Here is a 24,363-nt window from a genome sequence, read left to right as displayed (position 1 = left end):
CAAATTCTATATTTTGGGAGGGGGGGAAACCAGTGATTGAGTTGTGAGACTGCTGTAGAGCTCATCACTCCCCCTAACTGGGAGGGCCCAGACTCAATTACTCAATGCTGACACATCTTTCTAGCTGATTGACACGCTTGGTGACCTCTGACTGTTTCACCCGAACATCGTTGGTGCCAATGTGGATAACAATCTCCCTATATTCTCTACACTCGCCAATTTTAGCCTAGCCAGTGCCATCTTCAGATTAGCCTTTACGTCGGTAGCCCTTCCCCCTGGTAAACAGTGTATGATCGCTGGGTGATTATTTTTAAGTCTAATATTGCGGGTAATGGAGTCGCCAATGACAATGGTTTTCAATTTGTCAGAACTAATGGTGGGAGGCTTCGGCGGCTCAGACCCCTAACGGGTGGGGGAGAGATCTGAAAAGGCTTGGCATCTGACTGACTCGTTGCTTAGTGGGGAGAACCGGTTGAACGATTCTGTCGACTGAATGTGCGACAGCATTTTTTCCCAGAAGCCTTGAGAAAAGTCTCTGGCTGCGGAGACACTGTGCGGAGGGATTTAGACTGCTATCTATACTTACTGGTGGCACAGACGTTGTTTCATCCTTTCCTAGACTTAATTTATCCTTGCCTAACGATTGCATCTGAAGCTGTGCTGCAACACGGCTATCCACACTATAAGGAAATTTTAAACTAATTTTTGTACAATTCCTGACATTTAATCTTAGTAAAAACTCCCTGTCTTAGGTCAGTTAGGATCACCACTTTATTTTAAAGAATGTGTAATGTCAGAATAATAGCAGAGATAATGATATATTTCAGCTTTTATTTCTTTCATCACATTCCCAGTGGGTCAGAAGTTTACATACACTCAATTAGTATTTAGTAGCATTGCCATTAAATTGTTTAACTTGGATCAAGCATTTCGGGTAGTCTTCCACAAGATTCCCACAATAAGTTGGGTGAATTTGGCCCATTCCTCCTGACAGAGCTGGTGTAACTGAGTCATGTTTGTCGGCCTCATTGCTCACACAAGCTTTTTTAGTTCTGCCCACAATTTTCTATAGGATTGAGGTCAAGGCTTTGTGATGGCCACTCCAATACCTTGACTTTGTTGTCCTAAAGCCATTTTGCCACAACTTTGGAAGTATGTTTCGGGTCATTGTCCATTTGGAAGACCCATTTGTGACCAAGCTTTAACTTCCTGACTGATGTCTTGAGATGTTGCTTCAATATATCCACATAATTTTTCTCCCTCATGATGCCATCTATTTTGTGAAGTGCACTTGTCCCTCCTGCAGCAAAGCACCCCCACAACATGATGCTGCCACCCCTGTGCTTCACAGTTGGGATGGTGTTCTTCGGCTTGCAAGCTTCGCCTTTTTTCCTCCAAACATAACGATGGTCATTATGGACAAATAGTTCTAAATTTGTTTCATCAGCCCAGTGGAAATTTCTCCAAAATGTACGATCTTTGTCCCCATGTGCAGTTGCAAACCGTAGTCTGGCTTTTTTTATGGGGGTTTTGGAGCAGTGGCTTCTTCCTTGCTGAGCTGCCTTTCAGGTTATATCGATATAGCACTTGTTTTACTGTGGATATAGATACTTTTGTACATGTTTCCTCCAGCATTATTTACAAGGTCCGTTGCTGTTGTTCTGGGATTGATTTGCACTTTTCGCACCAAAGTATGTTCATCTCTAAGAGACAGAACGCGTCTCCTTCCTGAGTGGTATGACTGCTGCTTGGTCCCATGGTGTTTATACTTGCGTACTATTGTTTGTACAGATGAGCGTGGTACCTTCAGGCATTTGCGCCCAAGGATGAACCAGACTTGGGAGTCTACAATTTTTTCTGAGGTCTTGGCTGATTTATTTTGATTTAACCATGATGTCAAGCAAAGAGACACTGTCAGAAGTGTCTCAGAAAAAAGAAGCAAATTAGCCTGTCAGAAGCATCTAAAGCCATGACATCATTTTCTGGAATTTTCCAAGCGGTTTAAAGGCACAGTAAACTTTGTGTATGTACACTTCTGACCCACTGGAATTGTGATACAGTGAATTTTAAGTGAAATAATCTGTATGTAAACAATTGTTGGAAAAATGACTTGTGTCATGCAAAATGTAGATGTCCTATCCGACTTGCCAAAACTATAGTTTGTTAATTAACAAGAAATTTGTGGTTGAAAAACAAGTTCTAATGACTCCAACCTAAGTGTATGTAAACTTCCGACTTCAGGTGTACATCTGTAGTTTGTAATTATATAATTTTCATGGAATTTTAGTGGTAATAAAGTATAATAAATTATTTTCCAAATATGTTTTTAACAGCTCTGTGTATTGTCAAATTGAAAAGAAATTGGGATTGCCGCTCCCCCCGCGGCACGCCTTTACAATAAAAGATAGCCATTTTGAAACTGCAGTAAAAGTGCAGTAACTGCAGTCGACTGTGGTATTTTGGACACAGTAATAGCAGAATAACTGTTATACTGCACTCTAACTGCAGTTACACTGCAAAATTACTGTAGTAAAGAAATCAGTGTTATTTTGGAACCAGTATTTACAGCATACTGCGGTTATACTGCACTCTTACAGCAATCTTTTTTTCGTAAGGGCGGCAGCACTACATAGCTGCTACCGACCACAACCACATAACTACTGACCTCTTCTGACCACAACTACTGACAACAACTACGACTCTAGTCTGCACTAGCTATGGTCCAGCTCTGTTCCTGGGCGTAGCTAGATTCTAGCTAGCTCTGGTTCACACTAGCTCTGGTCTGCAATAACTAGCTGTGGTCCAGGGCATAGATAGTAGCTAGCTAGCTCTGGTCTGGACTAGCTGTGGTCTTGCTCTGGTCTGCACTAACAAGCTCGGGGCCAGGGTGTAGCTAATAGCTAGCTAGCTCTGGTCCACACTAGCATTGGTCTAGTGCTGATCTGCACTAGCTCTGACCCATGGCATAGGTTAGCTTTGTGTACCCATAGCAGGAAGTAAAAGCAGGAAGTGTACTCTTCAATCTGTGCTGTGATTTGTTTAGTTAAATTGTGGGATTTGTTAAGCTTTCCCCTCCTCTGCATAAAGCTCGCCCCCTCCCCTGACTAAAGCATCACAATGCCAGGCAACCTTTGCGAGTGTACCCATGAGTTTGCCAGTAAAATTGCCAGGTTTGAAATCACTGCCACAACACTTTCAGAATGTTAAATAGTACTGAATGAAGGTAAAACTAAGTATATGTTGTTCTCTAGAGAGCATAAAAATAAGTCTGATGATTTAAGCATATGTATTTTAAACGGTATCCATATTGATCATATCAGTGCTTACAAATATCTGGGCAGCTACAGTATATAGATGAAAAGCTGTCTTTTAAAAAGCATATTGATGAATGAAGTTGAGAATAAAAAGTGGATTATTCTATAGAAATAGGTCTTGCCTCTCGCTAAATAGTAGAAAGCAGATGATTTACTCAATGTTCCTATTGGTCCTAGACTATGGCAACATCATCTATATGAACGCAGCTAACGCTTCATTAAAAACGTTAGCTGCAGTTTATCATAACGCACTGCGCTTTATTACGGCCGATTTGTTGACGAGCCAAACCCAATGAATATAGTTGGTCACGAATGTTTGCTCTTGAACAGAACTTACAACATCAATCAACATGTCTCAATCAAAATTTTACAGCCAGAAGTACAGAAAAGAGTGGGAGTCTGTACCTGAACAAATGTCAAATCATATCTTTGCCGAGATGGCCAGTCAATTTGACGTTATTGAGTATTCTACATAATGACGCAGTTTTACTTTATCACGCAATGACATCACAATGTCATTTAGCAAATTTTAGCAACAAATCAACCTAGTAACTTACCTTGAAAATGAGTTTGCAACACTGAGTTTAGTACTCACTGCATTCTCTACCAGAAAGTTGGTTGGCTGTATTTGATGTCACGTAGGTTGATACGCTGCTTTGTTTTCATTTATAATACCCTTTTACAAAAAGTCCCACTTTACCTAACATCATTACTAAACTTTAGATTTAGGAATGACCACATCCGGTCTCAGGGATCGCTAACTGGAAATTCCTTTGGTCTCTACTGAGTTAGGTAAATCCGCTTTTAGTTTTCTTGCACCCTATTTGTGGAACAATCTTCAAAATGTTCTTACATGTGAGGTTTTGGTGCCTCGGGGGCAATTCAGAAAGCTGATTGAGGACTTTATTACTGATGAATGTGTTTGTTTTTTTATGACCATGTTTTTCTTTTTGCTTGCATTTTGTATTTATATTTTGTTGTGTGAATCTTGCAACCTGCCAACCAACCCAACCAACCCAATACACACAAATCTAAGTAAAGGAATGGAAGAAAGAATATATAAATATATGAACAAGCAATGTCAGAGCAGCAAAGACTAGGATACAGTAGAATATTATAGAATACAGTATATAGATATGAGATGAGTAATGCAAGATATATAAACATTGTTAAAGTGATTAGTGTTCCATTTATTAAAGTGGCCAGTGATTTCAAGTCTATTTATATAGGCAGCAGCCTCTGTGTGTTAGTGATGGCTATTTAACAGTCTGATGGCTTTGAGATGTTTTTCAGTCTCTCTGTCCCAGCATTGATTCACCTGTGCTGACCTCGCCTTCTGGCTGATAGCGGGGTGAACGAGCAGTGGCTCAGGTGGTTGTTGTCCTGTTCTTTCTGGCCTTCTTGTGACATCGGGTGATGTAGGTGTCCTGGAGGGCAGGTAGTTTACCCCTGGTGATGTGTTGGGCAGACCGCACCACCCTATGGAGAGCCCTGCGGTTGCGGGCGGTGCAGTTGCTGTACCATGAGGTGATACAGCCCGACAGGATGCACTCAATTGTGCATCTGTACAAGTTTGTGAGGGCTTAGGTGCCAAGCCAAATTTCTTCAGCCTCCTGAGGTTGAAGAGACACTGTTGCGCCTTCTTCACCACACTGTCTGTGTGAGTGGACCATTTAAGTTTGTCTGTGATGTGTACGCTGAGGAACTTGAACCTTTCCACCTTCTCCACTGCGGTCCCGTCGATGTGGATAGGGGGGTGCACCCTCTGCTGTTTCCTGAAGTCCATGATCATCTCCTTTGTTTTATTGACGTTGAGTGAGAGGTTATTTTCTCGGCACTACTACTGTTGTGACGTCTGCAAACTTGATGATTGAGTTGGAGGCGTGCTTGCCTATGCAGTCATGGGGGAACAGGGATTACAGGAGGGGGCTGAGTACGTACCCTTGTGGGGCCCCAGTATTGAGGATCAGTGAAGTGGAGGTGTCTGGAAGTCTAGGACCCAGTTGCACAGGGTGGGGTTCACACCCAGGGCCTCAAGCTTACTATGGTACTATGTTGTTGAATGCTGAGCTATAGTCAATGAATAGCATTCTTACATAGGTATTCCTCTTGTTAGGGCAGTGTGATGGCGATTGCATCGTCTGTGGATCTATTGGAGCAGTAAGCAAATTGAAGTGGGTCTAGGGTGACATGTAAGGTAGGGGTGATATGATCCTTGATTAGTCTGAAGGCACTTCATATGATGACAGAAGTGAGTGTTACTGGGGCGATAGTAATTTAGTTCAGTTATCTTTGGTTTCTTGGGTACAGGAACAATGGTGGCCATCTTGAAGCATGTGGGGACAGCAGACTGTGATAGGGAGAGATTGAATATGTCCGTAATCACACCAGCCAGCTGGTCTGCGCATGCTCTGAGGACGCGGCTAGGGATGACGACTGGGCCTGCAGCCTTGCGAGGGTTAACACGCTTAAATGTCTTACTTACTTTGGCCACGGAGAAGGAGAGACCACAATTCTTGGTAGCTGGCCGCGGTCCACGAAGAAGGTAGGTGAACCATATCATAACATTACACATCATTCACCATGTGTCCCCATGTATACAGAGACAGTATAATTCCACTGCAGTCACATGTGCTGGTGCCTCTCAGGCAGTATAAATTATTGACTGAGAACCTCTATGTAGTTGAATGTGATTGCTTTTTTAAAGTATGTTTATTTTGTTATTGTGTGCTGAATTATATTGTTTTATACACATACATGTGTATGTTACATTATTCCGTTTTTATTGTAATGTATACAGAGCTCTCTTGCAAAATAGATTCCTAATCTCAATGTGACTCCCTGTTTAGATCAAGATTAATAAAAAATTAATATGCAAATCTTTGCGAAACCCGGAGGTTGATTGGTGTCGTTGGGTGTTCTGGGACAGTGATTGGTCACTGTAACAATGACACAAATCTGAGCTCACATCTGCGTGACGCAAGTCACAGTTGTCTACAAATTGAGGGCTCGCGCCTCTTCATCAATGAAATAGTAAAGACAGCTGGGCTCTGCCACGACACTGGAGAAAAAACACCGAAACTTGAGCTACTCTCTGCCTCGTATTAGTTGGATTGTATTTGTTATTGATTGTGAGTGGCACTTCAGCTGGGACTAGGAGCAGAAGTTTCAAAAACCGACTCAAAATGAAATACGTTATAGGAATTGGCGGGTAAGTTCAGTTTTTATTTGTTTTTCGAAAATCTGTATTATATAATGTATATGTTGATTAGTAAAACATGTTTTTTTAAATTCTTTAGTTGATAAACGTAACACCGGTATAAAAATCTCAACACATGCCATGTTATTTAGCTGGCTAACGCGTTACGTTGGTAGGCAAGGGGGTAAGCTTCGTTAGTTACCTATCAACGTTGAATTTCTCGTCTAACATTTTTAAGTTAGTTTCTTATTTTGCATAAATAAGAATCCAGTGTTAAACAATAAATAAATTACTAGGGCAATTTATAAACGCCATGTGCTGTAGGTAGTTAACTGGGGACTTGGTTTTAGCAAATCGCCTGCCACGTTTGTATGTTGTCGTAGTCGGGCGGGAGATTTAAAATTCCAGCGCGGACTTTCACATTGAACACATTGGAGGGAGTCTCAATTTCTAAATTTGCAAACGTGAGCGCCATTCTCCTTACTGGCAGCGTGTATTATACATGTTTATTAAGCATGAATATTGCTTTTTGACAGCTATGTTTTACTATAATGTAAAATTTTTACTTGGATGAATATCAGGCTAGCTAACGCTAAATGTAGGACTGGCAACGTATCGAGTTGTTTTCAAAGTTTCTGACTAAATTCAGAGATCCACTTGGCAAACTTACCTAGCTAACGTTAGTTATAAAACGTTTGATTGCAGACGTATTCAGAGTAGCTATGTGTTGACCTTTCTATTTTAGGTAGCCAGCTATGTGCCCTGTCCCGCCACAATGGTTAGGTTGCTAGCTACTACTACAATGCATACAATGTTGACTGCTATTTGAGTAACTTACTGCAATAATGCCTACAAGGTATGCGGATGAGTGGTGTATAGACCGCTTAGACTTTGAATACACGGACGCCTTGCTAAATCGCATGACATGTTTATCTATTTTCAGTGTGACTAATGGTGGGAAAACTACTTTGACGAATAGGCTGATCAAGTCACTACCTAACTGTTGTGTGGTGCATCAAGATGACTTTTTCAAGGTAAACTTGGTCTGCTAAAACGTCTCTATACAGTGTTGTATTTGCATGACCTTGTTAAGGGAAAATATCCCAAACACTCCCACATTAACCAATAGCCATGATGCATGCCATCTACGGGCACCTGTCCTTCCCTTTTATTAGATCTGTGTAGTATGCTGTAAATTAATCTAGTTGTCTTTTCACACTGCTTTTTGCCACCTTTTTAAAATTAAACTGCATTAACCTGTACAGGATCAGAACTTGTGCTGAATAGCTCACTGCTCTTGTGCTTTGTTTCCTGTTTTATTGATGTCTCTGGTTATATATGGATTCTCAATGCTCTTGTGCATGTTATACCTGCATGCTTCAGCTACGTGTGCACATCTTGCAATGGGATCTGCCCGTATTCAGATCAGCCTGCGCTTGCAGCAATGTTTTATTGGTGTTATTTCAGAAACCTGACCAGATAGAAGTCGGGGAGGACGGCTTTAGACAGTGGGATGGTAAGCCTGGATTTCACTGTAGGAGACTCATAACTGATCATTGTACTTGTCCCTTAGTGTAACAAAGCATCCCTAAAAATGTCATATTTGATAGTACATGCATAAATATTAATATTACCCTAGAGCACAATTCCCATTAAACAAGACTAAATACATTTCTTTATCCAGGTGTCCCTTTTTTTGCTTAACTTCTTCCCCTCTGCCTTTCTCTGTTCTATACAGTGATCACAGCATTGGACATGGATGCCATGGTGAACACGATTCGAGGCTGGAGTGAGAACCCAGTGAAGTTTGCACACTCCCACGGTGTCAACGTGTCCCCTTCCACAGAGGTTGCCGACCCAGATCAGCAGATCCACATTCTGATTGTAGAGGGCTTCCTTCTGTACAACTACAAGTGAGTTTGTCTGCCCCACTGCTAACTGGAAATGTACTAGTTAACGGGAGGGGGGGGGGGGGGGGGGTGAGAGTAATCAGCTGGTTTGTGCGACATGTATTCAAATAGCTTAATAATAATAATATAATATAATTTAGCAGAGCTTTTGTCCCTTATGACAACTAATGCTTGCATGCTCTCTCAATTGACAACTAATGCTTGCATGCTCTCTCAATTGGATTTGACTAATTATGATGACAAATATTTGGACGAGTGTCTGTTCAAGTGATGCGTCTGGGCAGTGTTGTCAGCTAGCTAGATTAAGAGGATGTCAACTGAATGGATGTGGTCTCCAGGAGTGTGCTCTCTGTATTATGGTGCTCTGAGAACCTCAATTGTACATTGGTGGAGAGTTGAGGAGAACTAAAAGTTGTTCTGTCATGTTCCTCCTTCCCCAGACCCCTGATGGACGTGTATAACAAGTGCTACTACATCTCCATTCCATACGAAGAGTGCAAAAGGAGGAGAAGGTGGGAATGGGGGAGGCATCAGATCACTAATATTCATATGTAGCTATAGTATGGTCATCGTTCTGGCCAGATAAATAAATCCGTAATCTTTATTTTTAGTTGAAAGTTGTGCTAAATTCATAATTTTGTTTCCTTTATTTTTAGTACAAGACAATACACCGTCCCCGACCCCCCGGGTCTGTTTGAAGGCCATGTGTGGCCCATGTACTTGAAGCACAGGAATGAGATGGTTGAGAGCGGTTTAGACATCGGTATATACACATTTTGTCTCTTTTCCATTTGTCGGTGAACAGTATTGGTTTTTGTGGTGTGGTCATTTTGGTGCTAGTAGCTATGACTTCCCTATGACAAATGTCCTGATCAAGGTTTACACTTTGCTATAGCATATCTGGATGGCTTGAAATCAGAAGAAGGGATCTACAGCCAGGTGTATGAGGACATCCAGAATACACTGTTGAATCGTTTATAGGTAAGAGGTGACACTGGTGTGTCTGACTTCTGTTTTGTGTTGATGATAAATTGAATGTGGTGACAACTTTACCTTTCTGTTTGTACAGCAGGAACTCTTTCTCCAAACCTGTATAGACCTGTAAATAGCATCAAGACTGAAGAGTTTTTTTTTTTTTTTTAATTGAAGCATTTTTTTCTTATTGTGTAAATTATATTGAAGGAATGTTAACTTATGTTTGACAGAATAATCATTTCTGTTTGTTTTATCTAATCTGTTAGTCCATTGCTTGTGTTAATCAAACCACTGCCTAGTATCTGAGGGAGAGGGACAAACACTGACCATCTGTCAATGAAAATATTTTTTGTATGGAGGTCAATGCGAATTGCCAAATTTCTACATGAGGCTTATTTCATCAAATAGAGGTTTAATGTTTCCGTTGTTACAAAGGAACTGATTTAAGTGGATTCACATGGCATTTTGATAACAGGTTCAAATAATTCTTTATTGGAGTTGTGCCTCTGCCCTCATGGTCTAGAAGGGTCCCACCTGAACTGGCCGCTTGCATTCCATATATGAGGAAATGTATTTCCTTTGTTAGTATGTACTTGGCTTTGTTTTGGCAAGTAAATTGTCCATCTCCTATTTAAAATGTGTTCAGATTTCTCAATGTTACTCCTGTGTCCTGTCTTTATTTACAGTTCTTAACTTAATTGTGGTACATGGGGTATGAGTAAATAAAGTTTACATACACCTTAGCCAAATACATTTAATCAGTTTTTCACAATTCCTGACATTTAATCCAAGTAGGAGTTCCCTGTCTTATGTCAGTTAGGATCACCACTTTATTTTAAGAATGCGACATGTCAGAATAATAGTTGTGAATATACACTTATTTGGTAGAATTGCTTTTAGATTGTTTAACCTGGGTCAAATGTTTCAGGTAGCTTCCCACAATAAGTTGTGGATATTTTGGTCCATTCCTTGTGATAAAGCTGGTGTAATAGTCATGGTTGTAGGCATCCTTGCTTGCACACACTTTCAGTTCTGCCTACAAATTCTCTATAGGAATGAGAACAGGGCTTTGATGGCCACTTCAATATCTTGACTGTGTTGTCCTTGCCACAACTTTGGAAGCATGCTTGGGGTCATATATCCACATACTTTTCCATCCTCGCGACGCAATCTATTTTGTGAAGTGCACCAGTCCCTCCTGCAGCAAAGCACCCCTACAACATGATGCTGCCACCCCGTGCTTCACGGTTGGGATGGTGTTCTTCAGCTTGTAAGCGTCCCCCTTTTTCTTCCAAACATAACGGTGGTCATTATGGCCAAAAAGCTCAATTTTTGTTTCATCAGACCAGAGGACATTTCTCCAAGAAGTATGATCTTTGTCCCCATGTGCAGGTGCAAACCGTAGACTGGCTTTTTTTAGTGGCAGTTATGGAGCATTTGCTTCGAGTGACCTTTCGGTTTGTGTCGGTTTACTGTGGCTATAGATACTTTTGTACCTGTTTCCTCCATCTTCAGAAGGTCCTTTGCTGCTGTTCTGGGATTGATTTGCACTTCTCGCACCAAAGTACATTCATCTCTAGGAGACAGAACGCGTCTCCTTCCTGAGCTGTATGACGGTTCCGTGGTCCCATGGTGTTTATACTTGCATGCCATTGTTTGTACAGATGAACGTGGTACCTTCAGGCTTTTGGAAATTGCTCCCAAGGATGAACCGGACTCATGGTCTACAATTTATTTTCTGAGGATTTGGCTGATTTTCTTTTGATTATCCCATTGCTTGTCAAGCAAAGGCACTGAGTTTGAAGGTAGGCCTTAATACATCCACAGGTACACCTCCAATTGACTCAAATTGTCAGCCTATCAGAAGCTTCTAAAGCCATGACATTTTCTGTCATTCCAAGCTGTGTAAAGGCAGTCAATTTAGTGTAAACTTCTGACCCACTGGAATTGTGATACAGTGAAATTCATCTCTTAACAGTTGTTGGGAAAATTACTTGTGTCATGCACAAAGTAGATGTCCTAACTGACTTGCCAAAACTATAGTTAACAAGAAATTTGTGGAGTGGTTGAAAATGACTCCAACTGAAGTGTATGTAAACTTCTGACTAGATTCCTGGCAGTTTGTACACTCACAAGGATCCCCTCGCTGTCCTAGGGTTGAAACGTAAAGGAGTGTTGATGTGTCTTCTTTTGGTAATATACTAGTTGTGTAATGTTTGGCATGGTTAGGCTATTGAAGCAACATCACATACATTGTTGTTTAGTTTTAATTATGTCACTGCCTGACCGATGGTGCTCCTCTCTGTGAGTGTTGTGCCTTGTGTCTACAGTCTTTCTCTTAAGGCCCCTTTGGAACAAATAATTGTATTCGTTTAAGGACTGATCTTCATTTATAGCTACTGAACTTGTCAACGATTATAACAGTCATTGCCATAACACAGTGAAGTACCAAAAATGTTTCTGAACAAAATGCTACAACTCCACCTTGTTTGAAATAAATGTACAAATCTGGTTTACAGATGACAAGGGGGGTTGTTTACACAGAATATTAGCTGGTGCAATGAACATAAAACCTGAAAATAATTAAACTGATCAAAAAATGTGAAGAAATTATTTGAAATATACAATCATATATGGTAGCTTAGCACTTTACAACACAAAGTGGTAATAACACGGCAATAGTATGGTTTCTCATAGCAACTACTGGCAGCTAACATAGTGACTTTCCAGAGTTCTACCTGCAATGCTAGCTGTGACCTGTGCCCCATTGACCTTAAATAAATAAAACCTGTTGACAGGGGAAGGGCTGTGAGGAACCTGTAGGAGACTGATATAGTAACCAGCCGTTGACACGCAGCCAGCTAACCTTGTAATGGTTGCCCTCTGGAAGACAGGCCCTCAAATACACATTGCTAAAAGGCTCTGGGTGCTTGTGGACATAGCCAAGCAGAGTGTTTATATTTAGCAGGGATTCCTGCATTGTCAGGGGAGGACATATTGTACTTGTATAAAGATGGACACCCCCACCCTCGAATCCACAGCATGACTGGCCTGTTGCCCATAGCTACCCTTCTGACTGACAGGCAGCTCCCTACCCTCAGCCTTGTCTCATAGACTAAACATAACATAGTAAATCCGGGAAACTCAAATTGGTATGATATGTTACGTTTGGTATAGTTACATAAGACAAATGGTTACTTTAGGCAAAAATGAAATGGTCAGGGTGGGCGTGTAACACGAATGTCTAGCAACCCAAAGGTTGCGAGTCCAAATCTCATCACGGACAACTTCAGCATTTTAGCAACTTTTTAACTACTTACTATTTTATAACTACTTTATAACTACTTTGCAACTACTGAGCATGTTAGCTAACCCTTCTCCTAGTCCTTTTAGCGAACCTTAACCCTTTAAACTAACTCCTAAATTTAACCCTGAGCCTAGCTAACGTTAGCCACCTAGCCAGAATTCGTAACATATAATACGAATTGTAATTCTTAACATATACAAAAAGGGAATTGGACATCCACAAATTATTACAGTACATACCATGCCAAACGTAACATATCATACTAAATGGAGTGTCCCAGATTTACGTACAGAAATATATGAAATGCTCTGAGACCAGGTTGCAGCCAACCTTGCTTCTCTCCCAGCAAAAGTACACAATGCATCAGAGGGGGACAAAGCAGGGGAACAGCGAGACCTGCTCTCTCAATCATGGGCTCTTATGAAGCCACTCTACACCCTCTCAATCACGCATATAATGAGTGGAAACAGAATGACGCACAATAAACCTCGTGCCTTCCCACAGAAACCTACTGTCCCTATCCTCTGTCACCTTGCAACATAATGGCTGGACAACTGTTGCATCTAAGTTGCATTGGCACAGAACTGAGCTGTATATTTACTCTATTAAATCCAATGTATATGTTATAATGGTATACCACAGAAGTGGTCATGGAGACATTTTATGCACAGTATATGCAATAGCTTACATAATCTTTTGATCATACTATTCATAACATACAGGCATTCGTACTCTACTGTATACTGCCATCGGACAGGGATAATTAGATCTCTTCAGTTGCAGACTATTCTAAGACTCCTGCACTGTAACAGATCTGACGTGAAGGCTTCATGTAACATATCTGGCCAGGACCGTAACAAATCTGACCTGTTAGGTATCACATCTCTGAGGAAGGAAAAGTTCACGCTGGTTGACAGCAGCCAAAACTTCCATAATGATTATGTCCAATCATCATAAACCATTAAGTGAGATACAGATCAGTTTCACGGCCTTATGTAACTATATAATTAATGTCTGGGTAATACTGTCAAAAAGTATTGCATGTTTGTTCTTCACTGCAGATGTTATGGTTATAAAATCAACCCTCATTTAGATGTCAACCTTGTCATCTATCATGGTGCTCTTGAAGTAAATTAAGTGTATACAGATATCATATTTATGTGTCCCATTATGGCTCTGTGATCACATGGATGGCGCCATTGAGGCAATCTCCATTTTGAAGTAGTACATTTTTTTCTACTTCATGTACGAGTTGGCAAACAAACTGAAAGGATGCATACTGCCACCTAGTGTTTGCTCATGAATACAATTAATTGGCAGATCCCTCCTGATGACCGGATGGAATCATGTGATTCTTCCTCAAACAATAAGAAGTCCCACCCAGTTGAAGCCTTCAGTGACAATCAATGTCCATGCCCAAACAAGTTTTATCCATCTTGAGTCCTCTGTCTAACTCTATGACTGCTACCTTGTACAGAACAGCACAGGGGTAAACTTGACGACAGGTCCTATGGCAGGCATTTTGTAGTCTTAACCGAGTCAAGTGCACTACGTTTTTTCCACTCAGTAAATTAACAGGCTACCTTCCCTAGAGTTCCACTGCCATCATGTGGCAAGGTTTTTGTGGTGGTAATCAAATTACTAGATTAAAGAGAGTCACAGAGAAGCAGAACTCAGAACTATGCACTACGGTATTTCAGAGAAGTAGTGTGAGTTAACACAAAAAAAGCCCACTGTGTGATTTTACCGTGTGGAATTTACCGTTCAAATACACGGTGTGAATGGATCTCACAGAGCCATGCGGCCGCAGCGCGCGCGCCACCTGCTTGTGTGCTTATTTTCATGATGCAAATAGCTCCTATTATGACACTTTCTGCTCAAGTATTATTCATGTTTTTATATTTAATCCACGTATAAAACGTATTGCTTATGATGACGATTAGTCACTTGTGACAGAAGTTCCCAATTAATGCCGAAAGGTGTGTCATAAATGATATTTGGCTAAAAATGTATCAAATTTGGATGCCCAATCAGGGACATAAGTTTTTAAAACTAAGATCACGTTATTTGCTTTTAGATATCTTGCCTTTTCAGTAGAAAATATCAACGTGCACTGAGAAATGGCTACCTACCAGCTATGCGCAAAGTGTAAATAGTTATATAGACTGAAGGTTAAGTTAAACATGGTATTTGTAAAATAAGCCCTTGCTCCTGTCTGCGCATGCGTAGACAAACTAATTCTATGAAAGTGAATGCTTACATTTCCACCTTCCAAGTAGTTATACCTGACATTCACTGTGGAGATGTGGTGCGCAACTGCATGACGGAATCAAGTGTGTGTACAAAACATCACCCGTATCCCAGCATAACTTAGATTACATTTTTACAGAAGTTAATGTTACAGAGTTTGGTATAGTTCAAATAAGTTTAACCATGTTATTTTCTACCTTTCTGCCTGCTTCGGCCCAGACGACTCTAGAACAGGGCTCTCCAACCCTGTTCCTGGAGAGCTACCTTCCTGTAGGTTTTCGTTCCAACACTAATCTAGCGCACTTGATTCTAATAATTAGCTGGTTGATAAACTGAATCAGGTTAGTTACAACTGGGGTTGAAAGGAAAACCTACGGGAGGGTATCTCTCCAGGAACAGGGTTGGATAACCCTGCTCTATATAACTAGAACATTGAGTCTGGAGGAGAGCATTCGATCGAAACCCAACATATGCTGAACAGTGAGTCAGACGTCTTGGTTCTGGGCTCAGATATTGGTCGATACATCTTCGCCATTGGCCGCCAATGCACGAGCTCAGCCAGAAAGCCGGAGCCGGTGGCGGGATACCCAGGAGCGTGTCTGCCTCCCCAAGGAGGCACCAGCTCTACTTCCAACGGTACCGGTCTCGGGGCTCTCCAGGAGTTCTCAGGCAGTGGTATCCCGAGGGGAGGACGAAACCCTGCTCGGGATGATGTCAGCCTGCCGGTTCGACGAGAAGTTTTTGCGTCGCCAGTTAAGAGCGAGGAGATTACGCATGTTCGCGGCACAAACCAGGCACGACACGAGAGACCAGAAGCAATAAGCATCAATCCAGGTACCCACATCTGGGTACATGATTAATGCCGATGATGCAAACACTAGACAATGCGCCCAGCCCACTGCCCAAGCCTTCGATTCCATTTTCTCATCCAGACACATTTCAGCTCCAGAATCAAATACATCTCCAACTGCGCTGAGTGCGCTTTCTGACAATTGCATGGACTCGCTCGCAGCCCCAGCAACCAAGAACGATTGAAAGTAATAATATGATAGCTGATGATCCCACCGATCCAAACACAAATCACCAAATGCAGTTTTCTATAACATGTACCCGTTATGCGGGAGAAGCACAGCACCTGTGCGTCATCCACCGAGAACAGGTTTATGGCACCAGATTATTTCATAACGGTAAAGTAGATGGCGATGTGACAATATACCTTATAGAGTATTTGCTTTGCATTATTTTTTACATCCATATAAAAGTACAGTATATTACAAACAATTTATAAAACTCTCACACTTCCTTGGAAATCATACAACTAACATGGATGGCTTGTGATTTCCCTTCCCTGGTCTTCCAGACCTTGTTCCTGGCCCCTACTATATCCAAGATGCCTATTATATCCAACTTGTACAGATGTATGCCCTGAGATGTGCTGGAGAGGAAAACGGTCTGTCATGGTAGGAGTTCATGTTTTATGATTGATTATGCATATCCGTGTAAGATCAATTGCGCTAAAACATTTACCTTAACGTCATCTATGTATTATCTCACAAATGACATATACGGTTATATAATTGATTAGGTAGAAATCAGACTGGTTGTTTGGACCAGACTTGTTTGGCTTTGGCCGGCTCAGAAGTAATAGTATAATAATGGAGCGCCATACAACCTGGCATCCGACCTAGATTTTCTCTCTCTGCTCTACCAAGTAAAATAAACTCCAAATGAAAGGCAAAAGTACACTCCTCCTCAGTGTATTCTAAAGCATAATAGGTGAACAAATACTAATTGTTATGATGTTTTTATTAAGTTGTCATTAATGATAATTCAAATGACTTTCCATGCACTTATCAGTCATAATTGGGGCCAGGATTTTTTTCTGACCAAGAAAGTTATGGTCAGGTCACACTGTCAGGAGGAACTCCTGGTCTTAGTCATTATGTAAAGTACCTTATTTTGAGGTCAACATATCGACCAGGTGTCAGAGACTACAGGACTGAGGTTTCCCCAAAGGGTGAAGAACCAGGGGACAGCTGACTTCCTTCCAGTCAAACCCAGACACCAGTGTTAATGGAACAGCTGCCACCAGCATTACCACAGCATGGAGGCCTTCAGTAACTGCTGACCTGCAGGATGTCATCACAGACAGGAAGGTGGCAGAGGGACACAAGGCCAGATTCTGTCAGGAAGACACCAGCTGTGACCCAAGAGTCTGCAGACGCTTGGCTTGCACTGCACACACACACAATCTCTGATAGTTTAGTCGATCGATCAGTCAACCAATCAATCAGTTGGTGTTTTTCATTACATCTGGTTTTTACATGTGTTTGGTGCTATGACACCTACAACGACAACCTTGACTGCGAGTGGATTGACATCACAGATGTGCCACCTGGAAACAATATTATTTTTTTCATTTTTCCAAAATCTATTGCCAAACTAGCAACATGTCATTGTCCTATCTTGCCTCATGATGTCATACCTGGCGCAGGAGTCGGATTTCTCAAACAACATTGTCTATGAACATTTGAACATCTTGGCCATGTTCTGTTATAATCTCCACCCGGAATAGCCAGAAAAGGACTGGCCACCCCTCATAGCCTGGTTCCTCTCTAGGTTTCTTCCTTGGTTCTGGCCTGTCTGGAGAGTTTTTCCTAGCCACTGTGCTTCTACACCTGCATAGCTTGCTGTTTGGGGTTTTAGGCTGGATTTCTGTACAGAACTTTGTGACATCAGCTGATGTAAGAAGGGCTTTATAAATAAATTTTATTTGATAGTGAGGGGTGACATCAGGTTCACAGGAACCTATGTCCATGCCAGGAACTGTAAGTCATAGAGACTTTCCGTATATAATTTATGTACAAATTTTATTTCTGGTACTGTGAAATATGTGTTTGTGTCATTGATTCCACAGGAGTTGATCCTAAATTGCTTTGATGGAGGGGGACATTTTCTGCTACCATGCACTTGCCAATGATAATCAAGACAGACAAGTCTTGTTTACCATTTAAATGAGCAATACATACAGTTGAAGTCGGAAGTTTACATACACCTTAGCAAAATACGATTAAACTCACTTTATCACAATTCCTGACACCTAATCCTAGTAAAAATGCCCTGTCTTAGGTCAGTTAAGATCAACAATTTATTTTAAAGAATGTGAAATGTCAGAATAATAGTAGAGAGAATTATTTATTTCAGCTTTTATTTCTTTCATCACATTCCCAGTGGGTCAGAAGTTTACATACACTCAATTAGTATTTGATAGCATTTCCTTTAAATTGTTTAACTTGGGTCAAACATTTGGGTAGCCTTCTGCAAGCTTCCCACAATAAGCTGGGTGAATTTCAGCCCATTCCTCCTGACAGAGCTGGTGTAACTGAGTCAGGTTTGTAGGCGTCCTTGCTCACGCACGCTTTTTCAGTGCTGCCCACAATTTTCTATAGGATTGAGGTCAAGGCTTTGTGATGGCCACTCCAATACCTTGACTTGGTTGTCCTTAAGCCATTTTGCCACAACTTGCTGATGCTGATTGCTGATGCAATGATGCTGCCATCCCTGTGCTTCATAGTTAGAATGGTGTTCTTCAGCTTGAAAGCCTCCCCATTTTCCTCCAAACATAACGATGGTCATTATGGCCAAACAGTTCTATATTTGTTTCATCAGACCAGTGGACATTTCTCCAAGAAGTACGTTCAAGGGGGCCGAATACTTTCGCAAGGCACTGTATATATATATATATATTTTTTTGAATAATGACAATTGCAACATTACTGAATGAACAATGAACACTTTTATTTTAACTTAATATAATACATATGGGCTTTTGGATGGGTGTTCTTAAGGTGATTCCACAGATTGGTGGTATTTTTTGATTTAGCCGTTGCTGACCACATGCTTACATCTTTATCACAAATAAGACACCTTGCTTTCCCTGGTGCCAATTCCATGTAATTGTCCCACACTGGTGCTCTGCTTTTCTCTGCCATCTGTAAAACACACACACACAGCTCTGAAGTGACAATGACACTGAAGAGTCTGCTTAGGAGACAAATACTCTCAACTGTTTGAATAAAAACAAGTCACCTGTGATGAATGTTGAAAACAAAACTGTAATTTCTATATGCAGGAAATCCAATTGTAATAATGGACATGGTAAGAATTGACTACCAAAGTGCTAGTCATAATTCCCATGACACCTTCTAGCAAAATCTGAAAAGCTGTTCCTTCATTAATTTATTCCATAGGATATTTTTAGATTCACTTAAAATAAGGTCTGTGTTTCGTGTAGGCTTACACCACCGTGCCAATTTTATAACTGTGTAGATATCCATATGACAAGGTAACTCTGATCAATATTGGCTAAATATAAGCGAAGATCATTATTTTTGTAGAGTGGATTTATGAAAATATTTTGACAAACGTTACCTTATCCTAGTGAGATTTACACGGGTATCAAAACGCCGAGGCGGTTTAAGACTGCACGAAACACAGTACTTATTTGAAGTAGATCAAGACATTCTCTATGGAAGGCATGAACGGTAAAATAACCGTTCAAATTCATCCGCAAGTTATTACAGGAATTATAACGCGTCGACTATTTCTCTCTAAACCATATACCATACACCCCTCAGTCAGACTGCTCTATCAAATATCAAATCATAGACTTAAGTATAATAGACACACATAAATACGAGCCTTAGGTTAAATCCGGAAACTATCACCTCAAAAAAAAAGGTTATTGCGTTCCGTATTTTACTTAACGGGTGGCATCCATGATTCTAAATATTCCTGTTGCATTGCACAACCTTCAATGTTATGTCATAATTACGTAAAATTCTGGCAAATTAGCTTGCAAAGAGCCAGGCGGCCCAAACTGTTGCATATACCCTGACTCTGCGTGCAATGAACGCAAGTGAAGTGACACAATTACACCTGCTTAATATTGCCTGCTAATCTGGATTTCTTTGAGCTAAATATGCAGGTTTAAAAAAATATATACTTGTGTATTGATTTTAATAAAGGCATTGATGTTTATGGTTAAGTACACATTGGAGCAACGACAGTCGTTGATTGATTGTTTTTTATAAAATAAGTTTAATGCTAGCTAGCAACTTACCCTGGTTTACTGCATTCGCGTAACAGGCAGGCTCCTCGTGAGGCAGGTGGTTCGAGCGTTGGACGAGTTTAAAACTGTAAGGTTGAAAGATTGAATCCCGGAGCTGACAAGGTAAAAATCAGTCGTTCTTCCTTGTTCCTAGGCCGTCATTGAAAATAAGAATGTGTTCTTAACTGACTTGCCTAGTTAAATAAAGATTAAATAAAGGTGTAAAAAAATATATATCTGCAAAATCGGCCCAAAAATACCGATTTCCGATTGTTATGAAAACTTGAAATCGATCGGCCATTCCGATTAATCAATCGACCTCTAGTGTCAAGTTGGGTTAATAAACCGTAAATTCGTAAATTCAATTGTTCCTTTATGATCGAGCCAGGTCATTACAGTATCAGCAGCATAGTGTCTTGTTTCTTCTCTTTCCTGTTAGCCATGTGCGGAATGTCATTCACCTTTTTACCTTGAAGCCTATTTGCAGCGCACAATAAAGTCATATTGCATTCAGTCTTTGTTGTTCATTCAGTTAGCTTGTACTCAATTTAACTGTTTTTATGAGATTATGTGTACCAAATATCCTTATGTATTTACATTTGTCATTATTCAGATGCTCTTATCCATTGCGTCCATCCCCTTTTTGTTACAGCCTTATTTAAAATGTATGAAATATTTTTTTTCCTCATCAGTCCACACACACACACTTCCCCATAATGACAAAGCAAAAGGTTTGTGTGTGTGCAAATTGATAAAAAACAGAAATACCTTATTTACATAAGAATTGTAATTAATACTCAGGGAGAAAAGGGTGTTTATTTTGCCGTTGCAGAAAGCAGGAATCATGGTCCCAGGCAGGCAATGGTCATACACAGGTAGGCAAATAGGCAGGTGAATCAAAACTAGGACTGAAAGCTATAACTGCTTCTCACAAACAAGCAAGGAAAAGGCTTAGTCGAGTCAAAATGAACAACACCTCACAAAGGCACAAACAGAATGAGCTGAACTAAAATAGGCAAGTCAGTTTAGAACAAATTCTTATTTACAATGACGGCCTACACCGGCCAAACCCAGACGACGCTGGGACAAATGTGTGCTGCCCTATGGGAGTCCCAATCAAGACCGGTTGTGATACAGCCTGGATTTGAACCAGGGTGTCTGTAGTAACGCCTCAAACACTGAGATGCAGTGCCTTAGACTGCTGCGCCACTCGGGAGCACAGGTGCATGCTGTTCCATTGATCATCCTTGAGCTGTTACTACAACTTGATTGGAGTCCACCTGTGGTAAATTGATTGAACATGATTTGGAAAGGCACACACCTGTCTACATAAGGTCCCACAGTAGACAGTGCATGTCAGAGCAAAAACCACGTCATGAGGTCAAAGGAATTGTCCGTAGAGCTCCAAGACAGGATTGTGTCGAGGCACAGATCTGGGGGAGGGTACCAAAAAATGTCTACAACATTAAAGGTCCCCAAGAACACATTGGTCTCTATCATTCTTAAATGGAAGAAGTTTGGAACCACCACTAGCTGCCGGGCCAAACTGAGCAATCGGGGGAGAAGGGCCTTGGGTCAGTGAGGTGACCAAGAACCCGATGGTCACTCTGGCAGAGCTCCAGAGTTCCTCTGTGGAGATGGAAGAACCTTCCAGAAGGACAACCATCTCTGCAGCACTCCACAAATCAGGCCTTTGTGACCAGACAGAAGAAACTCTTCAGTTAAAGGCACATGACATCCCGCTTGATGTTTACCAACAGGCACTTAAAATAATCTCAGACCATGAGAAACACAATTCTCTGGTCTGATGAAACCAAGATTGAAATCTTTGGCCTGAATGCTTAGCGTCGCATCTGGAGGAAACCTGGCACCATCCCCATGGTGAAGCATGGTGGTGGCAGCATCATGCTGTGGGGATGTTTTTCTCCGGCAGGGACAGGGGGACTAGTCAGATTCGAGGGAAAGATGAACGGAGCAAAGTACAGTGAGATCCTTGATAAACACCTGCTCAGGACCTCAGACTGGAGCGAAGGTTTGCCTTCCAACAGGACAGCAACCCTCAGCACACAGTCAAGACAACGCAGGAGTGGCTTCGGGAAAAGTCTCAATGTCCTTGAGTGGCCCAGCCAGAGCCCGGACTTGAACCCGATCAAACATCTCTGGAGAGACTTGAAATTAGCTGTGCAGCGAAGCTCCCCAGACAACCTGACTGAGCTTGAGAGAATCTGAAGAGAAAAATTGGAAAAACTCCCCAAATACAGGTGTGCCAAGCTTGTAGCGTTATACCCAATAAGACCCGAGACTGTAATCGCTGCCAAAAGTGCTTCAACAAAGTACCAAGTAAAGGGTCTGAATACTTAAGTAAATGTGATATCTGTTTTTTAAATTTTAATACATTTTATTTTTGCTTTGTCATAATGGGGTATTTTGTGTAGATTGATTTGGAGAAGAAAAACAATTGAATCCATTTTAGAATAAGGATTTAATGTAGCAAAAAAAGTTAAGGGGTCTGAATACTTTCCGAATGCACTGCACAGTTAGTGCATTCGTCTTAAGATGGTTAGGTGGGACAACCACATATCACAGTCATAGATAGCGACTTTATTGCGGAAAAATGTACTATCAGCAAAGTCAGAGCTAGTAAGGGTGAAAAAAGTTGACGAGTGTTAGTTAACGAAGATTATTTTTATGGATAACAGAATGTTTGGTATGTACTATATGATTTCTTTGCATTATGTTATAGCTTCACACTGCTAAAGCAGGAATAAGAACACAAACTGCTTATGTCAAACAGTGTGTATGTATTTGATTTTGTTATTTTGTAATGGAAATAAGAAACTGTATGTTTTTGAGGAAGTTGTAGAGCAACTTTTGTTTTGTATTTTTTTTTGCAATAAAGTTTGCCTGAACATTTTTGAAAAAATATCAAATTAGACTGCAGCCTTATTCCCTTTCTATTAATGTAAATCCCCTTTCACAAAAAAAATATTTTGCACTAACTCTTTCAGTTCTACTTTACAGTCCGTCTGTTTAACTCAGCATTTCCCAAACTCGGTCCTCGGGACCCCAAGGGGTGCATGTTTTGTTTTTTGCCCGAAGACATATCTGATTCAAATGATCAAAGCTTGATGATTATTTGATTATTTTAATCAGCTTTGTAGTGCTAGGGCAAAAACCAAAACGTGCACCCTTTGGGGTCCCAAGGACCAAGTTTGGCAAACCCTGGATACATTTTTTAAAATGTTTAAATATTTTTTTGTTTATTTTTTAAATTTAAATTGAACCTTTATTTAAATAGGCAAGTCAGTTAAGAACAAATTCTTATTTACAATGACGGCCTACCAGGGAACAGTGGGTTAATTGCCTTGTTCAGGGGCAGAACAACAGATTTTTACCTTGTCAGGTTTAACTCAAGCTAAGCCAAAACCATTTGGTTGATTTCTTAAATGATTTAAGAAAACAAGGCATGCCTCAGAGAAATGTATAAAATTATCTAACTTAGCACATTGTGTTTCTTTTGAAAGAGAAATTTAAGCATTGAGCATGGAAGTTGCTGTTTTTTGTGTTTTGCTAGTTTCTCTCCCAGTATGTCATTAAAACTGTCTCCCCTGGTGTCAACTCTATGTTGGATGTCTGGGAATTCTTGAACTGTGTTTACATTCAGCCAAAGTGTTAACCAGAGCCTCAGTGGTGGAAAGTACATAAGTCAAAATACTTGAAAGTACAACTTAAGTAGTTTTTGGGGGTATCTGTACTTTACATTACTATTTATATTTTTGACTACTTTTACTTCACTACATTCCTAAAGAAAATAATGTGCTTTTTGCTCCATACATTTTCCCTAGCACCCACAAGTACTTGTTACATTTTCAATGCTTATCAGGACAGGAAAATGGTCATCCCTATCGCCTCTTATCTGGCAGACACGCTAAACACAAATGTTTAATTTGGAAATGATGTCTGAGAGTTGGAGTGTGCCCCTAGCTATCCGTAAAAAAATAAAGCGAGACAATTGCTTTGCTTAATATAAGGAATTCTAAATGATTTATGCTTGTAGTTTTACTTTTGATTCTTAATTAAGTATATTTTTGCAATTACACTTTTGATACATAAGTATATTTAAAACCATATACTTTTAGACTTTTATTCAAGTAGTATTTTATTGGGTGACTTTCACTTTTACTTGAGTAAGATTTAAGTATCTTCACTTTTAGTATGACAATTGGATACTTTTTCCACCATTGCAGAGCCTCTATCTCATGGTTCCCATTCCGAAATGGAAAACGTTAACTAGTCCA

At 40.6% G+C, this 24,363-nt stretch overlaps 1 protein-coding gene and 1 pseudogene across 3 annotated transcripts; both read left to right on the top strand.

Annotated features, from left to right (window-relative positions):
• The first annotated feature begins 6,291 nt into the window (after window positions 1–6,291).
• On the top strand, window positions 6,292–10,058 carry LOC135512693 (nicotinamide riboside kinase 2-like). Of its 3 annotated transcripts, none has more exons than XM_064934973.1 (8): window positions 6,292–6,525; window positions 7,457–7,547; window positions 7,981–8,029; window positions 8,252–8,426; window positions 8,864–8,935; window positions 9,080–9,186; window positions 9,319–9,404; window positions 9,496–10,058. In XM_064934973.1, exons 1-7 carry the CDS (start codon window positions 6,500–6,502, stop codon window positions 9,402–9,404), a joined length of 606 nt encoding a protein of 201 aa, XP_064791045.1. In that variant the 5' UTR covers window positions 6,292–6,499; the 3' UTR covers window positions 9,496–10,058. The 3 variants fall into 3 exon arrangements, with proteins under 3 accessions (XP_064791045.1, XP_064791044.1, XP_064791046.1); XM_064934972.1 differs by having other exon boundaries at window positions 6,293–6,525; window positions 9,493–10,058; XM_064934974.1 differs by having other exon boundaries at window positions 6,294–6,525; window positions 7,956–8,029; window positions 9,493–10,058.
• A 5,367-nt stretch (window positions 10,059–15,425) lies between these two features.
• LOC135511451 (protein-lysine 6-oxidase-like) lies at window positions 15,426–17,481 on the top strand (annotated as a pseudogene).
• Window positions 17,482–24,363: the final 6,882 nt, after the last annotated feature.

Source organism: Oncorhynchus masou, chromosome 24 (genome assembly GCF_036934945.1).
Source record: "Oncorhynchus masou masou isolate Uvic2021 chromosome 24, UVic_Omas_1.1, whole genome shotgun sequence".
Taxonomy (NCBI): Eukaryota; Metazoa; Chordata; class Actinopteri; order Salmoniformes; family Salmonidae; genus Oncorhynchus; species Oncorhynchus masou.
Note: the sequence above shows the minus strand (reverse complement) of the source record. Positions and strands in the feature narration are given on the sequence as shown.